Consider the following 17756-nt stretch of genomic DNA (forward strand, 5'->3'; position numbering starts at 1 on the left):
TAATCGTATAGCATGTTGAAATCAAAAAAAAGTCATAGTATAGAATACAAAAAAATAAGTTATTGTTAACACAAATATAGTATGTCAAAAAAGGAAAAAAAGACAATATAGTATGTCGAAAAAAAAGTCATAGTATAGCATGTCGGAAAAAGTAAAAAGAATATCACAGTATAGTATGTTGAAAAAATAAAAATAAAGTCGTATAGTATGTCGAAATAAGTAAAAAGTCATAGTATAATATGTTGAAAAAAGTAACAAAAAGTCATAGTATTGTCTGTCGAAAAAAAGTCATAATATAGTATGTTAAAAGTTAAAAGTCATCGTATAGTGTGTCGAAAAAAGTTTAAAAAAAAGTCAGTATAGTATGTGGAAAAAGTTTTAAAAAAAAGTCATAGTGTAGTCTGTTGAAAAAATAAAGTCACAGTATAGTTTGTCGAAAAAAGTAAAAAATATTGTAATACAATATGTCAAAAAAGTCATAGCATAGTACATCGAAAAACCTCAGTGTAGTACAGAATGTTGAAAAAAGTCATGGTATAGTATGTCGAAAACAACCCCCCCCCCGCGACAAAACACCCAACCGATGCCCCAGATAACGACGGTAACAGGATCGCACAAAACAGAAGCACAACACCACACATCAATGGGCAGTGGAGATTTAATTGTCACCTTAAATTTGGCTTTTTAAATCAAACCCAACCATTAATGAAACCTAACTTAACTAAACCCGGACATGACAAGTTTGAAAACATTTAATAATGATCAATAAGGAACGGCAGGTTTTACGAAAACACCTTGTGACTTTTAAAGATTACCGGAGTCCAACGAAATAACAAAGCAAGACAAAAACAATACAAAAAACAGAGGAGGAAAAGGCCCGTGAATCTAAGCAGTTTGTGAGAGACTTGATGTGAAGGGTGACTTGATCCGGCAGTGTGAGAAGGTCGGGATTGGCCGGCCGTCCCGGAGCTTCTCTCAGATGGTCACCCCCCCCCCCCCCCCAAAAAAACCATCGTCGCTTCACGTTCTCGGCTTTGGGAAACCTACTTGACCAGCGGCCTGGTCTTATCGTCGTCGCCACACTGGTGGGCTTTGTACTTTTTTACCTCGGCCATGTACTTTGACCAAGCGTCGCTCTTGCCCGGCTCAGCCTGCGGAAGAAGAAGGAGAAGAAGAAGAAGAGGAGAGAGAAGAAGAAGAAGAAGGAGAAGAAGAGAGAAGGAGAAGAAGAAGAAGCAGAAGAAGAAGGAGGAGAGGATTAACGGTGAATTCAAAACGTACAGAGCGGCAACTTGTGGTCGTTTTCATTGGTCGGTTAATCTGTCTCTTATAATTAATCGAGTTGTTTGTAGATGCCCGACCACTAAAAGGATTTTTAAGACTGATACTAATATTTGGCTATTTAAAAATCTGATATATGTTTAATAGAAAACAAGAAACTAGAAAACTATTTAATGCAACAAGACTTTAATTTTTATTTCCTTTGTTTTTCAACAGGTGCTGAACAGATGTGTCTTTGTGTGTGTGTGTGTGTGTGTGTCACAATGGGCATTGTATTTATTCATGTTTTTACTGTTTATTATTATTATTATTATTATATATTATAACCGTAGTGAAATTGTGCAAGTGATAACAGCCCATCCTATGCACCTGTAAATACAATTTATTTGTATATTCAAAAAAATAAATCTAACCAACCCACATTTTTACTAAATGGTCCGGCCCCTCTGGCATTTGCAAGCATTACCAGATCCGAACCGTCAAACTATCGGACCCAAAGTCCTATTATTATTATTATTATTATCATCAACAACAACAACAACAACTGGACCCAAAGTCCTATTATTATTATTATATCAAACAACAACAACAATGGACCCAAGATTATTATTATATTATTATTATTTATTAAACAACCAATTGGACCAAAGTCCTATTATTATTATTAATTATCATCAACAACAACAACAACAACTGGACCCAAATCCTATTATTATTATTATTATTATTATTCATCATCAACAACCAACTGGACCCAAAGTCCTATTATTTATTATATTATTATCATCAACAACCAACTGGACCAAAGTCCTATTATTATTATATTATTAACAACAACATTGACCAAAGTTATATTATTATTATAATAACAACAATTGGACCAAAGTCCTTTATTATTATATTATTATGATTATTTATTATTATAAACAACAACAATTGGACCCAAAGTCCTATTATTATTATTTTATTTATTATTAACAACAATGGACCCAAAGTCTATTATTATTTATTAATTAACAACAATGGCCCCAAAGTCCTATTATTATTATTATTATTATTATTATTACAAACAAAATTGGACCAAAGTCCTTTTATTATTATTATTATTTTTTAACACAATTGGACCCAAACCCTATTATTATTATTATTATTTTATATTAACAAAAACAATTGGACCCAAGTCCTTTTATTATTATTATTATTTTTTATTATTATTTCAACAACAATGGGACCCAAAGTCCTTATTATTATATTATTATTAATTATTATTAACAACAACAATGGACCCAAAGTCCTATATATATTATTATTATTTATTAACAACAACATTGGACCCAAAGTCCTATTATTTTTATATTATTATTATTTACAACAAATTGGACCCAAAGTCCTATTATTATTATTATATTATTATTATTAACAAACAACTGGACCCAAAGTCCTATTATTATTATTATTATTATATTATAACAAACAACAATTGGACCCAAAGTCCATTATTATTATTACCTTTTATTATTATTATTAACACAATTGGACCCAAAGTCCTTTTATTATTATTATTATTAAAAACAAACAATTGGCCATAGTATTATTATTATTATTATTATATACAACAACAATGGACCCAAGTCCTTATTTTATATTAGTTTATTATTAACAACAATTGGACCAAAGTCCTATTATTATTATTATTATATTATTATTAACAACAATTGGACCCAAAGTCCTATTATATTATTATTTTATTATTATTAGTAATTATTTTTCACAACCAATTGGACCCAAAGTCCTATATTTATTATTATTAATAACAACAATGGCCCCAAAATCCTATTATTTATTATTATATTATTAACAACAACTTGGACCCAAAGTCCTATTATTATTATTATTTATTATTAACAAACAATTGGACCCAAAGTCCTATTATTATTATATTATTATTTTTATTAACAACAATCGGACCCAAAGTCCTATTATTATTATTAATTATTATTATTAACAACAACAATGGACCCAAAGTCCTATTATTATTATTATTATTATTAACCACAATTGGACCCAAAGTCCTATTATATTATTATTAACAACAATTGGACCCAAAGTCCTTATTATTATTATTATTATTTATAACAAATTGGACCAAATTCTATTATTATTATTATTATTTATTATTATATTAACAACAATGGACCCAAAGTCCTATTATTATTATTATTATTATATTAACAACAATTGGACCCAAAGTCCTATATTATTATTATTATTATTATCATTAACAACAACAATTGGACCAAAGTCCTATTATTATTTATTAACAACAATTGGACCCAAAGTCCTATTATTATTATTATTATTATTATTACAACAATTGGACCCAAAGTCCTATTATTATTATTATTATTATTATTAACAACAACAATTGGACCCAAAGTCCTATTATTATTATTATTATTATTATTATTAACAACAACAACTGGACCCAAAGTCCTATTATTATTATTATTATTATTATTATTATTATTATTATTATAACAACAATTGGACCCAAAGTCCTATTATTATTATTATTATTATTATTATTAACAACAATTGGACCCAAAGTCCTATTATTATTATTATTATTATTATTATTAACAACAATTGGACCCAAAGTCCTATTATTATTATTATTATTATTATTATTATTATTAACAACAATTGGACCCAAAGTCCTATTATTATTATTATTATTATTAACAACAATTGGACCCAAAGTCCTATTATTATGGACGTCAGCTGACATTAAGCGTGTCTGCTCCACAGAGCCTGGTAAGGAAAAAGCTTAACGTGGTTTAATGTAACTAAACAACGATCAATTATCACCATATTTCTCTCACATATTGCTCCTCATAACCAGTGAAAACTGTCAAAAAAAATTCTAGGACCTTGGCTTAGATCTTTTGACAGTTTTCACTGGTTATGAGGAGCAATATGTGAGAGAAATATGGTGATAATTAATCGTTGTTCAGGTCCATTAAATCCCGTTAGGCTTTTTCCTTCCAATATCCCTTAATGAAGCAGACACGCTTAATGTCAGCCAACGTCCGTAATAACACGACGTTGGGATAGATTTTTTTGCCAGTTTTCACTGGTTATAGGGATCAATATGAGAGAGAAATTTGTTAATCATTGATTATTGTTTAGCTCCATTAAACCACGTTAACCCTCATGTTGTCCTCGGGTCAAATCGACCCGTTTTCCTATATCAATGTTCTTTTTAATTACTCAAAATAACATGATTGATTCCACATATCGCTCTTTGGCAGTACAAATCTCTACTTTCATTAATTTTGGGGCGTCTCATTCAATTTTAAAGAAGTGGTTGTGAAATAGTGTTGAGTAAAAGTTGACATATTCCAGTCTGTGATCATCCATCAGCATCCATTCCTTTAATTTTAGTCTAAATAATTCCTAATTTCTGCTTTTTTTAACTCAAACATTAGATATCATTTCCTGTAAATGATGTTTGACCATAAGTTCCAAAAATAACTGTAAAACTGAAGTTAATAAGTTAGTGTTACGTAGTGCTGAAAATGTCAAAAAAAAAGTGACTAAAGTTGAGAAAAAGCGTCAAAAGTGTTGAAAAAAAAAGCGACAAAAACATAAGCAAAGTTAGAAACATTAATAAAAAGCGTTCCAAAGTGTTGATGTTCAACTTTGACAGTAAGACAACACAAGGGTTGAGCCTTTTCCTCGCCACAGACACCAATGAAGAAGAAAACGTTAACGTGAGGTAACTTCTATAATCGTTTGGATTTCAGTTGAGTTTTTTTGACAGGTTTAAGTGTTCATGGCGAGACATGGCCATGGTAAATATGGTGATGATGAATGAACGTCCCCCCTGCTAACCACACTTACTTCTGAGTCGTCTTTCTGCTTCTTCGCAACCATGCCGGTCTTTAGGAACACACCACCTCTGCGCTTCCCCACCTGGGTTAGGGGATAGAAGACTGACACCGTTATAGGAGCCCCTGCACGTGGACTGTCAATGAAGGAGACTACACCAGAGCAGAAGGTCTACATTTAGTCTCTTGTCGCACCACCGGCGACACCATCATCAGTGGGGCGCATCCCCTTGACTTCACTGCTCTACAAATAACACATATTGCCATAATGTGTGCATAAAATATTGTAAATACAGGGACTTGATACTGAAGTATTGGCCCTTATTTTAGGACGTAATAACTGAAAGTGTCAGTTAACAGTAAGACTGTCAATGTGTGTTTTAATTACTGCCATCTCATCTTTGCTAGTTTTAATCAATCTTATAGATCTCATCTTACAACTGCCAAACCCCTTACAAAGCTCGTCACGGGAGGGGGCTTCTTGTCCTCGGGTGTCTGTCCCTGCTCGGGGGTGGCTCTTCTCTGCTCTCCACCCGTTTGCAGCGTCTCCCTTTTCCTCTTCTTCTCCTCCTCCTCCTCCATCTTCTTCTTGAACATCTCCATGAAGCTGCCGTCGTTGGCGAACGCGTTCCCCCCGGGCCCCGGGGCCCTGGTCGGTGCGGGGCTGCTGCGGGAGGGGGACGCGGGGCTGCCGCAGCTGGAGTCGCTGCTGCTACTGCCCCCACCACCTCCACCACCTCCACCGTGTCTGGTTGTTTGGGGCTTTCCATGTGAGCGCTTTGAATCCATGTTCCCGTAATGTTCCCAAACACAAGTACAGTCCAGCGATTATGTGTCCGTGTTATGATAAATATTATGGCTTTGTTGCGACGCTAGCATCGAGTAATAACACGGGCAGGACTCCACCCCCGATAGAAAACCAAAACCTCCGCAGGAATAGCCCCTTAAGAAAGCTATAGTCCAGTTCAGAATAAAACAAACGCCAGACTTCTAGCGCATAATGTTAGCTAACCCAACAAAAACAAAAGCAGGCGCTGGTCTGCTAACGTGGCTAGCTAGCACTGCGGCTAACGTCCGGTTTAGTGAGGCCTTTTACTCACAAACGAACTCAACTTAAACCTCCATTTACTGCGTGGGGTGTTCCCAGATATGATGCTACAGTTAAAGCACACAACAAAGTTCAAATACCTGCAGCAAAGACTAAGAGGTTTGCAGATTTTTTTTCCCAAAGCGTTTCGCTAACTTTCGCCAGCTAGCACTGACTGGCTGTCGGCCATGTTGAATTTCTCTTAGTGACGTCGCGTTCAGTGTCGCCAGATCTCGCGAGACAAACACGCAACCAGGCCTTGTGGAAACAAGCCCAAAACAAGCGACTTTTTCTAAATGACCAAAGGAGGGTGTTAAAACACCTTTTAACGTTATTTAGAAAACTGATGGTATTTTGAATATACACTTTTTCAGTGATTTTGAGTTATTCCCCACAACCGGTTGAATCCATTCTTTTACTCCTTTCTCTTTCTCCCAGATTTTGTTATACTTCTTCCCGTATTTCACCCACTTTATCCCGGGCATTTATTCCTCCAAAAACTCTCCTACAGACCAGTCACCATCAGTCGCTATTAGTGCATTTTCCTAACCAGAAAAACAACAGACTGCCCTGCTCTGCCTCTGATTGGCCAGTACTCGTTGCCTTCTGGGTCAGAGCCAATTAGAAGCAGGAAGTGGGCGGGACATAACTCTGCTGTCTTCAGTGTGTATGGGGAAGGGAACAAACTCCTACCTTTAAATAAAACAAGATACCTGCTTGACAACTTATTATGGAGCTGGGAACAAGCCCAAATAAGCAACTACACTTTAGGAACAAGCCCAAATAAGGAACTACACTTTAGAAACAAGCCCAAATAAGGAACTACACTTTAGACAACAGCCCAAATAAGGAACTACACTTTAGGAACAAGCCCAAATAAGGAACTACACTTTAGAAACAAGCCCAAATAAGGAACTACACTTTAGGAACAAGCCCAAATAAGGAACTACACTTTAGGAACAAGCCCAAATAAGGAACTACACTTTAGCAACAAGCCCAAATAAGCAACTACACTTTAGGAACAAGCCCAAATAAGGAACTACACTTTAACAACAAGCCCAAATAAGGAACTACACTTTAGGAACAAGCCCAAATAAGCAACTACACTTTAGGAACAAGCCCAAATAAGGAACTACACTTTAACAACAAGCCCAAATAAGGAACTACACTTTAACAACAAGCCCAAATAAGGAACTACACTTTAGGAACAAGCCCAAATAAGGAACTACACTTTAGAAACAAGCCCAAATAAGGAACTACACTTTAGGAACAAGCCCAAAAAAAACATGATCCTACAAATATTTGTAAGCGACATTACAGAAAAACAAGCCCAAAGTCGTTTATAATAAGCGGACTTGGCAACACTGATGACGTCGCGTTGGGGGTGTTGTGGCGCCCCCTTTAGGTGCTCTCTATGAGCGCCCCCCCTTTGGGTGCCCCCTGCTGTGCCGGAAGTCAAACTCATATATTTGTTAGAGCAATGGTTTTGTTTCTTTAACCCTGGTGTTGTCTTCCCGTTAACCATGAACTTGTTCTTCTAGGTCAAAATTGAAAATGAACATTTTTTTTTGGTGCTTTTCCGATGTTTTTTTAAAATCGCTTTTTCTGATTTATTTGTCATTTTTTCCCAACTCTTAGTGCTTTTTAAAAACCATGGGGTGGTTTAAAAACAGGTTTTACACTCGTTCTTGGAATTCATGGTAAAAAATATCAAAAAACTAATTTATATCAAATTATACTTACGTTAGCAGTTATCCCCGGGGATAAAACCTCCTGGACGAGTCTTGTTTTAATCAGAGCAATTTCCTTTAAATGTTTTGGTAGGTCTTTAACAGTTATTACATTATTTATTTAAGTAGATGCCCTTTCTTTCTTTTACTGCTTGCAACTCATTCCTTTCATTATTTTGGGTCCTACAGCGTATGTTATTACATTATCTGGATCACATGACAGTGATTATATATTCACAATATTCAGTATATCCAGGGATTCATTCAGAAATGTGAATGAATACATACATATTTTTTTAATTAGACTAAAAGAGACATTTATGTTTACCACAGTTATTTCTGAGACAATTCTATGGCAACATCTGGAATTATTAAGATATATTAATTAATAAGAAAACACCAGACCACTTCTTATCTTCAGATCCCATTTATTTGTAGTGCAAATGTAGAACAGACCGGACTACAGATCTTGGACTTGCCTCAGATGCCTGTGTGAAGTCCACTACAACCTACTAGACCAGAATATGATGCAAACCTTAAAGTTAGACCCTTCACACCATGCAAATGTGCAGCAGAGATGACGACGTAAAACACCATAAATATCAACTCAAACAATCAGTAGAAAAAGTGTGAACACAACAGCAGGATTCTGGTCTTTGTAGTCCACAGCGCAAACATTCACAAGGAACGGAGTCCAAGTCACAAAGCAGTAGATCTCTGATATGGGAAAGGCTAAAATGACATCATGTGTTGACAAGGAAAAAAGGCAGACGTCTTACAGGCTCAACTTGAACCCCCGTCTTCCACTTCCTGTCTACAGACAACAAAAAATTCCAGCGTACTGATGAGAATACATTTCCTTCCAGTTCAGTTAAACCGTAAATGAGGTCTAGCAGCAGTAAACAGCCATTTAACCGAGTCATTATTATTATTATTATATTATTATTAGTGTTTTTTGTTATCATGATGGATTCGACTACAGAGTGTTGCTTGCCTATATTTCCAGTCTTTGTGATCAACTAGGAGGCTATTAATTGCCTTCATTTACATCAGCATAGGTTCTAAAGTGGTGAGTGCAATTAGGTCCTACCCACGACTAATACCCTGTTTCAATCTTTGGGAAAGAGGGGAAGAAAATGGAAGGAAGACAAAAAAAAATCATAAGTAATAATCAATTTCATGTTTAGAGATCATTAGGAAAAATATGCAGGAGTCACATTATCGCCCGACATGTGAAAATGAGCCTGCAGTGTGACGTAGTCTTTAGGGGAGACTATCCTCACTCTCATCCATCAAGGGAGTATTTTTAGTCTTCTAACGAAACACACCCTTCTAGACAAAAAAAAAAAAAAAAAGTGCTTTGGTGTATATATTGTTAACATTTTAACTAATCCTTATTGTGAATATTAAGTTTAGAGAAAATTGTTCAAGTGAATACATAAAAAGGAGAAAAAAAAAAAAAGACTAAAGCTATAAAACGCACCATCATGGTCTTGACATCTTTTCGAGGGCCTTCAAATTAAAACAAAAAAAAACTCACCTCGAAACACATGGTCAAGACAACAAAAACCAATGAGAAAATCCCAAACAAATGAAGACCAAGGAGACGTACCAACGGCTGGACGTGATGATGTTTTCTGCCCGTAGCCTGTGTGTTGTTCTCTTCTCTAGCACTTACAGTAGTAATTGTAAAAGCCCTAATAACTTCTCTCTCGTCTGCCACATTAAAACTATTGCCTTGGCAGAGCTAGTTCACATCCTATTGTATAACTTAAAAAGACTTAAAAACAGACCTTAAAGAAACACGATCAGCTAAAAAGAGGAAGAGGAAAAAAAAGAAAAGTCACCTTAAAAGGTGAGACAACTCCATCTGCTCCATTCATTTCTGTTTTCTGTGAGTTCCCTCTGGATCTAATCTACAGCGGAGTTTAACAGTAGTGGATCTCTCGGCTCTGGGGCTCCACGGAGAAAATAGACATTCTGGTACCATTAAGAGCCAGCAGGGGGCAGCAGCAGCATGACAAATGTCTCTCTGAGGTGCAGGGGGGTCCAGGGGTCCAGGGAAAGACATTAAGGCAATGACACAGGGAGTTCATGTGAAGTCCAATGTGGATCGCTTGGTCTTCCCTCTCTCTCTGTGTGTCCGTTCAGCGTTTTGTGTGTGTCCTTCTGCCGGCGGCGGGACGTCTCATCTCGGATGGTGTCGCGTCAGGCCTCTCCTGGCGTTGGTGGACTGGCGCTGCTGGGCGAGGAAGGACATGGCCTGGCTCGAGGGACCCAGCCGCTCGCCAGACACTCTCTGATGCAACTCCATCCCCTGAGAAAGAGAGACAGACAACAAAAGGCAGAGTGAAGAAATCAGGTGTAGGTGTGTGTGTTTATTTGTTTATTTCAAAGGATCCCCATTAGCTGACGCCAAGACAACAGCTAGTCTCCTGGGGTCCAAACAATACATCCAAAAGACAATAAATACAACCAAAATTACTCACTTCTGGGTGTGTGTGTGGAGAGAGAGAGAGAGAGAGAGAGAGAGAGAGAGAGAGAGAGAGAGAGAGGAGAGAGAGAGAGAGAAGAAGAGAGAGAGGAGAGAGAGAGAGAGAGAGAGAGAGAGGAGAGAGAGGGAGAGAGAGTGTGTGTGGTGTATGTGTGTGTGAGGTGTGTGTGTGTTGTGAGAAAAACAAGTGTAGAGCAGGGGTCAGCAAATTGTTTTGATATGAAGTGGCATTTTAAAATGTTCCTAATGGATAGATAGATAGATAGATAGATAGATGGAGAGATAAGTATGAGAGATAGATAGATAGATAGATAGATAGTAGATAGATAGATGAGAGATAGATGGAGAGATAGATAGATAGATAGATAGATAGATAGATAGAGATGAGAGATAGATAGATAGATAGATGGAGAGATAGATGAGAGATAGATAGATAGATAGAGAGATATAGATCGAGAGAGATAGATAGATAGAGGATGATAGATAGATGAGAGAAGATAGATAGATAGATAGAGGGATAGATAGATACGATAGATAGATAGATGGAGAGATAGATAGAGAGATAGATAGATAGAAGATAGATAGAGAGATAGATAGATAGAGAGATAGAGAGAGAGATAGATAGAGAGATAGATAGATAGAGGGATAGATAGATAGATGGAGAGATAGATAGATAGATAGACAGATAGATAGATAGATAGAGAGATATTTACTGATCCCAAGAAAAATGGGAAATTACGGTGTTACAGCAGCAAAATCAGTCACACAGCACAGAATATAAATATTATAAGATATTAATCAGAGTTAATTAATTAATCAGCAGGCCCAGGGAACTGGAGGATTTTGTTCAGGTTTTGTACAGTTTTCAGCGGTGATCCAGAACAAAAATCTGCAGAATTTAGCGGACTGTTTTTTTGTTGTGCTTGTGGTGGAGATGTGTTAACGTTCAGAGTCATCCGCTTACTCAGGGTCGGGCCGCGGTAGCCGCTCCAGCAGGGGACCCGAGCCATATGAACCAGGTCTGAACCAGGTCTGACTGGGGGATCCCGAGGCGATCCCAGACCAGGGTGGAGATATAGGCGTCACTGTGTCCGTGTTCGGACACTTATTGGTAATGTCAAAATATTTGTTCAAATAAGATAATAATGATCTATTAATGTTTTCAGGTAATTTAAGGGTGTAAAACTAAAGTGTAACTTCTTAGATTTCTAACAGTATATAGTTTTAACTACTTATTTTAGCTTTTACTTTACAAGAGCCGGCTAAAGTACGCTGTCACCGGTTAATTAGCCGTGCGCTCCCATTGGCTATAACTGGACACCGCTATCTCGTCGCTGTAAACACTGAGCGTTGCTGGGTATTAGCTAAGTCCAGAAACGGTTAAAGAAAGTCCCATCAATGTTGTCAAAACCACCGGATCTTACTTCCATCCTTCACAATAAAATGCCATGTTTCAACAACTCTGAATTATGCAATAAAAGCTCCTTACTTGCCAGTACAGTACAAATAGAAACTTTTTAGAGGGAAAGATCGGCGTCCAAGCGTTCTTACTTCTTTTCCTCATCAAAGTCACTTTCATATACTAAGAAGACACGTAAATGTCCATGTCAGGACAATTCATAGGTAGATAGTTAGATGGGTGTGGATCAATTCTGCTAACATTTTTGGTGATGATCAGGAGCGTAAAGTACCGCGAAAAGACCGAAAATCGTCATCAGAGTCTCCGAATGGCCAAAAGCGAAATTTGGTGGGGGTGGCCGGGTCCATTTTTTTAAAATTTTTTTTAAAAATCGCAGAAATCTGCGTCTGCAGATTCCCCTGACGAAATGAAATGAAACGCCAAAAAAACAGGCTGGTTTTCCACCAATGGCTTTTAAAAAAAAGGCCATGGGGGCCTGGGGGCCGGAAGACCCTTTCCCAACTTTTCCCAAAAAAACCCTAATTTGGGAATCTTTCAAATCATCTCTGCCCAAAAAAAAAAATCCTTGTTTGGCCTCAAAACTCTCTTTTCCAAGCTTCATTAAACCAAAAAGCTGTAGAATTGATTTCCACTACAAAAGAGAAAACAACAATAAAATGCCTTCAGACGTTTTTTCGTGGTTTAATGGATTCTGTACACTCACCATGTTGTACCATGCAGTAATGATGAGTTTCTCCTCCTGGTCATGTCGGGTTCTGCTCTTCTCGTAGTCATGCTGCGCAAAGAAACAGATCATCATGCATTAGTTGGATTTGAAGACCTGGAGTGGTCTACTTTGTTTCTTTTATGTAAATAAAAAAAAGGTTTATACCTCCAGGTGCTGGATTTTTCTCTCCTTCTCTGTGATCTGGTTCTTCAGCGCCTGAATGTCAGGAGTTGCAGGCACCGGCTGCTGCTTGGGATCCAGGGTTTTGATCACCTGCAAAAGGACATTTTTTAAAAAGACTAGTCCCCTGATTACGCTTTGACTTCTATAACAAAGTCAAATTCCCGATAAACAGTTAAAAAAAAAGCAGGACTCGTTCCAGGTGAGGCTTGGCCTCCACCAGGGCAGCGCTTTGTCACCAATCTTATCTGTAGTATTTATGGACAGGATATCGAGGCGTAGTCGGGGCGGGGAGGGGTTGCAGTTCGGTGGGCTCGGGATCTCATCGCTGCTTGTTGCAGATGATGTGGTCCTGAAGGCGTCATCGGTCTGGGACCTTCAGCACTCACTGGATCGGTTCGCAGCCGAGTGTGAAGCGGCTGGGATGAGGATCAGCACCTCTAAATCTGAGGCCATGGTTCTCAGCAGGAAACCGATGGAGTGCCCTCTTTAGGTGGGGAATGAGTTCTTACCCCAAGTGAAGAAGTTTAAATACCTTGGGGTCTTATTCGCGAGTGAGGGGACGATGGAGCGGGAGATTGGTCGGAGAATCGGAGCAGCGGGTGCGGTATTACATTCTGTTTATCGCACCGCTGTGACGAAAAGAGAGCTGAGCCAGAAGGCAAAGCTCTCGATCTACCGGTCAGTTTTGGTTCCTACCCTCACCTATGGTCATGAAGGCTGGGTCAGGACCGAAAGAACGAGATCCAGGGTACAAGCGGCCGAAATGGGTTTCCTCAGGAGGAGGGCTGGCGTCTCCCTTAGAGATCGGGTGAGAAGCTCAGTCCTCCGAGAGGAGCTCGATGTAGAGCTGCTGCTCCTTCACGTCGAAAGGAGCCAGTTGAGGTGGTTCGGGGATCTGGTAAGAATGCCTCCTGGGGGGGTCCCTAGGGAGGTGGTCCAGACACGTCCAGCTGGGAGGAGGCCTCGGGAAGACCCAGGACTAGTTGGAGGGACGTCCAGCTGGGAGGAGGCCTCGGGGAAGACCTAGGACTAGGTGGAGATATTACATCTCCAACCTGGCCTGGGAACGCCTCGGGATCCCCCAGTCGGAGCTGGTTGATGTGTCTCAGTAAAAGGAAGTTTGGGGTCCCCTGCTGGAGCTGCTGCCCCCCCCCCCCCCCCCCGGCGACCTGATACTGGATAAGCGGACGAAGCTGGATGGATGGATTTGTCAACAGAACCAGAGACATTGTCTTTTTTTTTTTTTTTTAATCTGGCACCTAAATTACCCACAAAGCAAAGCATGTGAGCAGAGCATGTGAGCTGGACACTTTGGACAGTACATAGAGCAGATTCTGGATTGTTGGAGCGTCGCCTTAGCTCCTCCGATTCCAATTTCGCTCCGGTACCGCTGACACCCTGGAGTTTGAAGCATGCCCGAGCCCGTCTCTGTGTTCCTGCAGCACAGGACCGGCAGCCTCCCTCTTCATGCCGCCGGCGATTGTCATCTGGCAGATATTCCGCTGGCGGAGCTCCTGGCATAAGGGAGGGTGGCCGCTGTACAACACAGCTTTTGTTCCTTCTTTTGGAGCGAGAGATGAGCAACCTGAGTTGAACGGGGATCAATATTGAGCGGAGTGGCCTGAAGCGAAAATTCTCACCTCTTCACTTGCGCACATGCTCTGCCACAACGAACACTGAGGAGCAGGCTAAAGAGGTCTGGTACGCTCACTTCTTTCTAACTGTTTTTTTTTTTAATTTGTGGTCTTTAGACCCAACAGATACAAAAAGGGTCAGATTTCCAAGTTCCACTGGAGCCACAACAGGCTTCATACAACTTTGTTTCCCCCACATACAGTATGCAATAGCCTTCCCCATCACCTGTAAACAGACCTTGATGAGTCTCCCTTTTAACCAGTGAAAAGAATAACCCTCATCGTTTCAGAGCCCTATGCTGAGGACAACATGTTCCGTCTAGGGGGGACTAACCGTTCTTGCTTTTTCCACATAGCGCTTGTATCGCTCCTCCATCTGCTTCATGTCCTCGTCCTTCTTCCGCAGGCTCTCCTGGAGTTCATCGATCTTCTTTGCCACTGAGAGGGAGAAAAATAAAGATGGCGTTCAGAAGAGAAGAGTGGACACCGGAGGCAGCGAACCAAGGAATTCGAGAGCCTGACATGACTTACTGTTGCCGTCCACTTTGGGCTCCAGGTCGTCAATGACCTCTCTTTTCTTTTGGAGATCTGAGTGGGCTTCATGGAGCTTCTCCCTGCAACAATCACATGTCAGGAGTGTGTGAGTTCACTGTAGTTTGGGACACACATGGATAAATAATCTGCAGGAAGCAGTGGCGTACTTACAGATGCTCCTCAAGCTTTTTCTTCAGTAAGGAGGACTTTAAAGAAGAGAAACACACATTAGAAGACAAAACTAACACAAAGCTGTCGGAGCTGCACAATATGTTGCTTTTTTATTGCCATCGCAATATAAACTGTTTCATAATCATCGTGATCATCGTGAAAAGGCCATATCGTGAAAGACTTATTAGTGTTAGCTGAAAGAAAATATCAGTGGAAAACTGCTTTATAATGTAGCTGTCATTCTTTTTTTAGCGGTGCCTTTTATGTTCAATCCAATGTTCAATGTGTTCAATGAAAGACTGGAAATGACTTCCTTTCATTTGTTTCATTTTCCTTTCATTTATCGACAGAATACTGAAAGCAGCAGAAAGGCAGAACTGAGTACACTTTAATATGCATTTATTTATCGCAAGTAATATTGCAATCGTTGTATATATTAGCACATATTTCCCTCATATCCTTCAGCCCTGTTCTGAATAACACACAAACACACAGGCAAAGATGTAAATCAGGGGCCAGTGAGCGAGGGTGGGCCGTACTTACGATGGCCTGATTTTGGCAGAGTTGATCGATGGGGGCAGGCGCAGAGAGACAGACAGAGAGGGGCAGGCGTTAGCAGTCAGTCACCACAGCAAACAAGAGGGTTAAATCCCCACACAACATGTATCAAAGTAGAACAAACACTGCAGTCCTCAACAGCCAAAATCCAACAGGGATCTTCTCAATATCACGCCATGCATCTAGTTCAGGGGCGGGCAACCTTTAGCCCCTCTGCGGTGGCTCCCTGGCTTCGACTAAGAACTGATATTGAAATAAATAACGTCTATTTCTTCTTTTTTTTCATTTTAGTTTATCATAATTGTAAGGGATTCTTAGATTCTCTTATTGTGAAAATATAAACAGAATCAAAAGAAAAAAACGTCATTACATCTTAGACTTTGTACATGAGAGAAGGTAGATTCCACACATTGTATGTATGTATGTATGTATGTATGTATGTATGTATGTATGTATGTATGTATGTATGTATGTATGTATGTGCAAACACACTGTATGTATGTATGTATGTATGTGCAAACACACTGTATGTATGTATGTATGTATGTATGTATGTGCAAACACACTGTATGTATGTATGTATGTATGTATGTATGTGCAAACACATTGTATGTATGTATGTATGTATGTATGTATGTATGTATGTGCAAACACACTGTATGTATGTATGTATGTATGTATGTATGTATGTATGTATGTATGTATGTATGTATGTATGTATGTATGTATGTATGTGCAAACACACTGTATGTATGTATGTATGTATGTAATGTAATGGCTCTTAGCAAAGGTTGCTGACCCCTGACCTAGTTTCATGTATAAAAAAAAAAAGAAAACATTTTCACACCTACACACTGATATTCTATCAACGTGATTATGGAAAACTATTGTTTCCGATGACGGGGAGTCATAACAACAGTGGACAGAGGAGAAGGAAGAAGGTTTCTCAACTCACATCCTCAGTCTTGCTGTCCTGCTCATGGAGCGTTTTCTGGAGCTCCTCGATCTGAGAACGCAGCTCTGAGATCTGCTGCTGGTTTAATCTGGGAAACAAACAGAAGAAAAAGGGTGGTGGGGGGGGAGAAATACAAGAAACTGAGAAAATGAAGTCTAGGCAACATTGTAGAGAGAGTAAACAAACACATGAGGTTGATGGTGAAGATTGAACATGTTTTTAAGTCCATAACAGATCTGGAAAGATGAATCGACTAACTGTCAAATAGTAAATTAATTAAACTAAATATAATCCGCTTGAGTAATTTCTTTTTTTTTTTTACTTTTAGTTTTATTTGATCATAGACAGTCAGCAGTTTGAGTCTTTTTTAATTAAAAAAAAGTTCTCCGATTGCAGCTTATTAAATATGAATATTTTCAGGTTTCTTCTCTCCTCTGTGACAGAAAACTGAGCATCTTTGAGCTGTGGACCAAACGAGTCATTTGAGGACGTCGTCCTGGGATTTGGGAAACACAGATCCACATTTTTCACCATTTTCTGACATTTTATAGACCAAACAACAACAACAACAACGATCGAGAACATAATCTACAGATTAATAGATGATGAAAATGATCGTTAGTTGCAGCCCTAGTCCATACAGTGGGTGGAAGATATATGCAAAGTATGATGTAGATCTCTGTGCATTTGCTGCAGGCAGTGTTCATACAGTGTGCCTCCCCCCCCCCCCCCCCCCCCAAAAGTGTGCTGCCTGGACATTCACTGCTTTCTTTGCTCTCCACTCCTCTCCTCCTGTTACTGTTGCTGAGGAGGCTTCCCACACCCTGGGCCTGGTGTTTCATGGACACACACACAAACACAAACGCAGTCCACCCACATGTCCACATGCCCACAGGCATTTACTTACACACACACACACACACACACACACAAACACACACACACACATACACACACACGGGACAATCTGGCTTTCAGCTGTCGGTCCTCCAGCCCCACCCACACAGCTCAGCTGAGCACACAGTCCAGAGGGTGAGTTGACATTTAGGCAGATATCACTCCTACCACCAGCCAGGCAACCAGCATAATGTCCAGGAACGCAGCATGGGGGCT

The 17756-nt window shown here is 39.3% G+C and overlaps 2 protein-coding genes across 4 annotated transcripts in view; both read right to left on the reverse strand.

Moving 5' to 3' along the window:
• Window positions 1-642: 642 nt before the first annotated feature.
• On the reverse strand, window positions 643-6479 carry trir (telomerase RNA component interacting RNase). 2 transcript variants are annotated; one of them, XM_032537326.1, is made up of 3 exons: window positions 5610-6479; window positions 5185-5256; window positions 643-1151 (listed from the first exon to the last, which is right to left on the reverse strand). In XM_032537326.1, the coding sequence occupies exons 1-3, from the start codon at window positions 5958-5960 to the stop codon at window positions 1044-1046; spliced, it is 531 nt and encodes a 176-aa protein (XP_032393217.1). In that variant the 5' UTR covers window positions 5961-6479; the 3' UTR covers window positions 643-1043. The 2 variants fall into 2 exon arrangements, with proteins under 2 accessions (XP_032393217.1, XP_032393218.1); XM_032537327.1 differs by having other exon boundaries at window positions 5628-6475.
• A 1920-nt stretch (window positions 6480-8399) lies between these two features.
• hook2 (hook microtubule-tethering protein 2) overlaps window positions 8400-17756 on the reverse strand; it is a 28032-nt gene continuing 18675 nt past the window's right edge. Inside the window, exons 16-23 of one of the 2 annotated variants that reach the window (XM_032537316.1) lie at window positions 16644-16731; window positions 15674-15679; window positions 15131-15165; window positions 14957-15039; window positions 14760-14863; window positions 12774-12881; window positions 12606-12677; window positions 8400-10305 (exon numbers count right to left, since the gene is read on the reverse strand). In XM_032537316.1, the coding sequence (XP_032393207.1) occupies window positions 10177-10305; window positions 12606-12677; window positions 12774-12881; window positions 14760-14863; window positions 14957-15039; window positions 15131-15165; window positions 15674-15679; window positions 16644-16731 (625 nt within the window). In that variant the 3' untranslated portion in view covers window positions 8400-10176. The remainder of the gene's footprint in view (window positions 10306-12605; window positions 12678-12773; window positions 12882-14759; window positions 14864-14956; window positions 15040-15130; window positions 15166-15673; window positions 15680-16643; window positions 16732-17756) is intronic. The other variant, XM_032537317.1, reaches the window with a different exon arrangement.

This window comes from Etheostoma spectabile, chromosome 15 (genome assembly GCF_008692095.1).
Source record: "Etheostoma spectabile isolate EspeVRDwgs_2016 chromosome 15, UIUC_Espe_1.0, whole genome shotgun sequence".
Taxonomy (NCBI): Eukaryota; Metazoa; Chordata; class Actinopteri; order Perciformes; family Percidae; genus Etheostoma; species Etheostoma spectabile.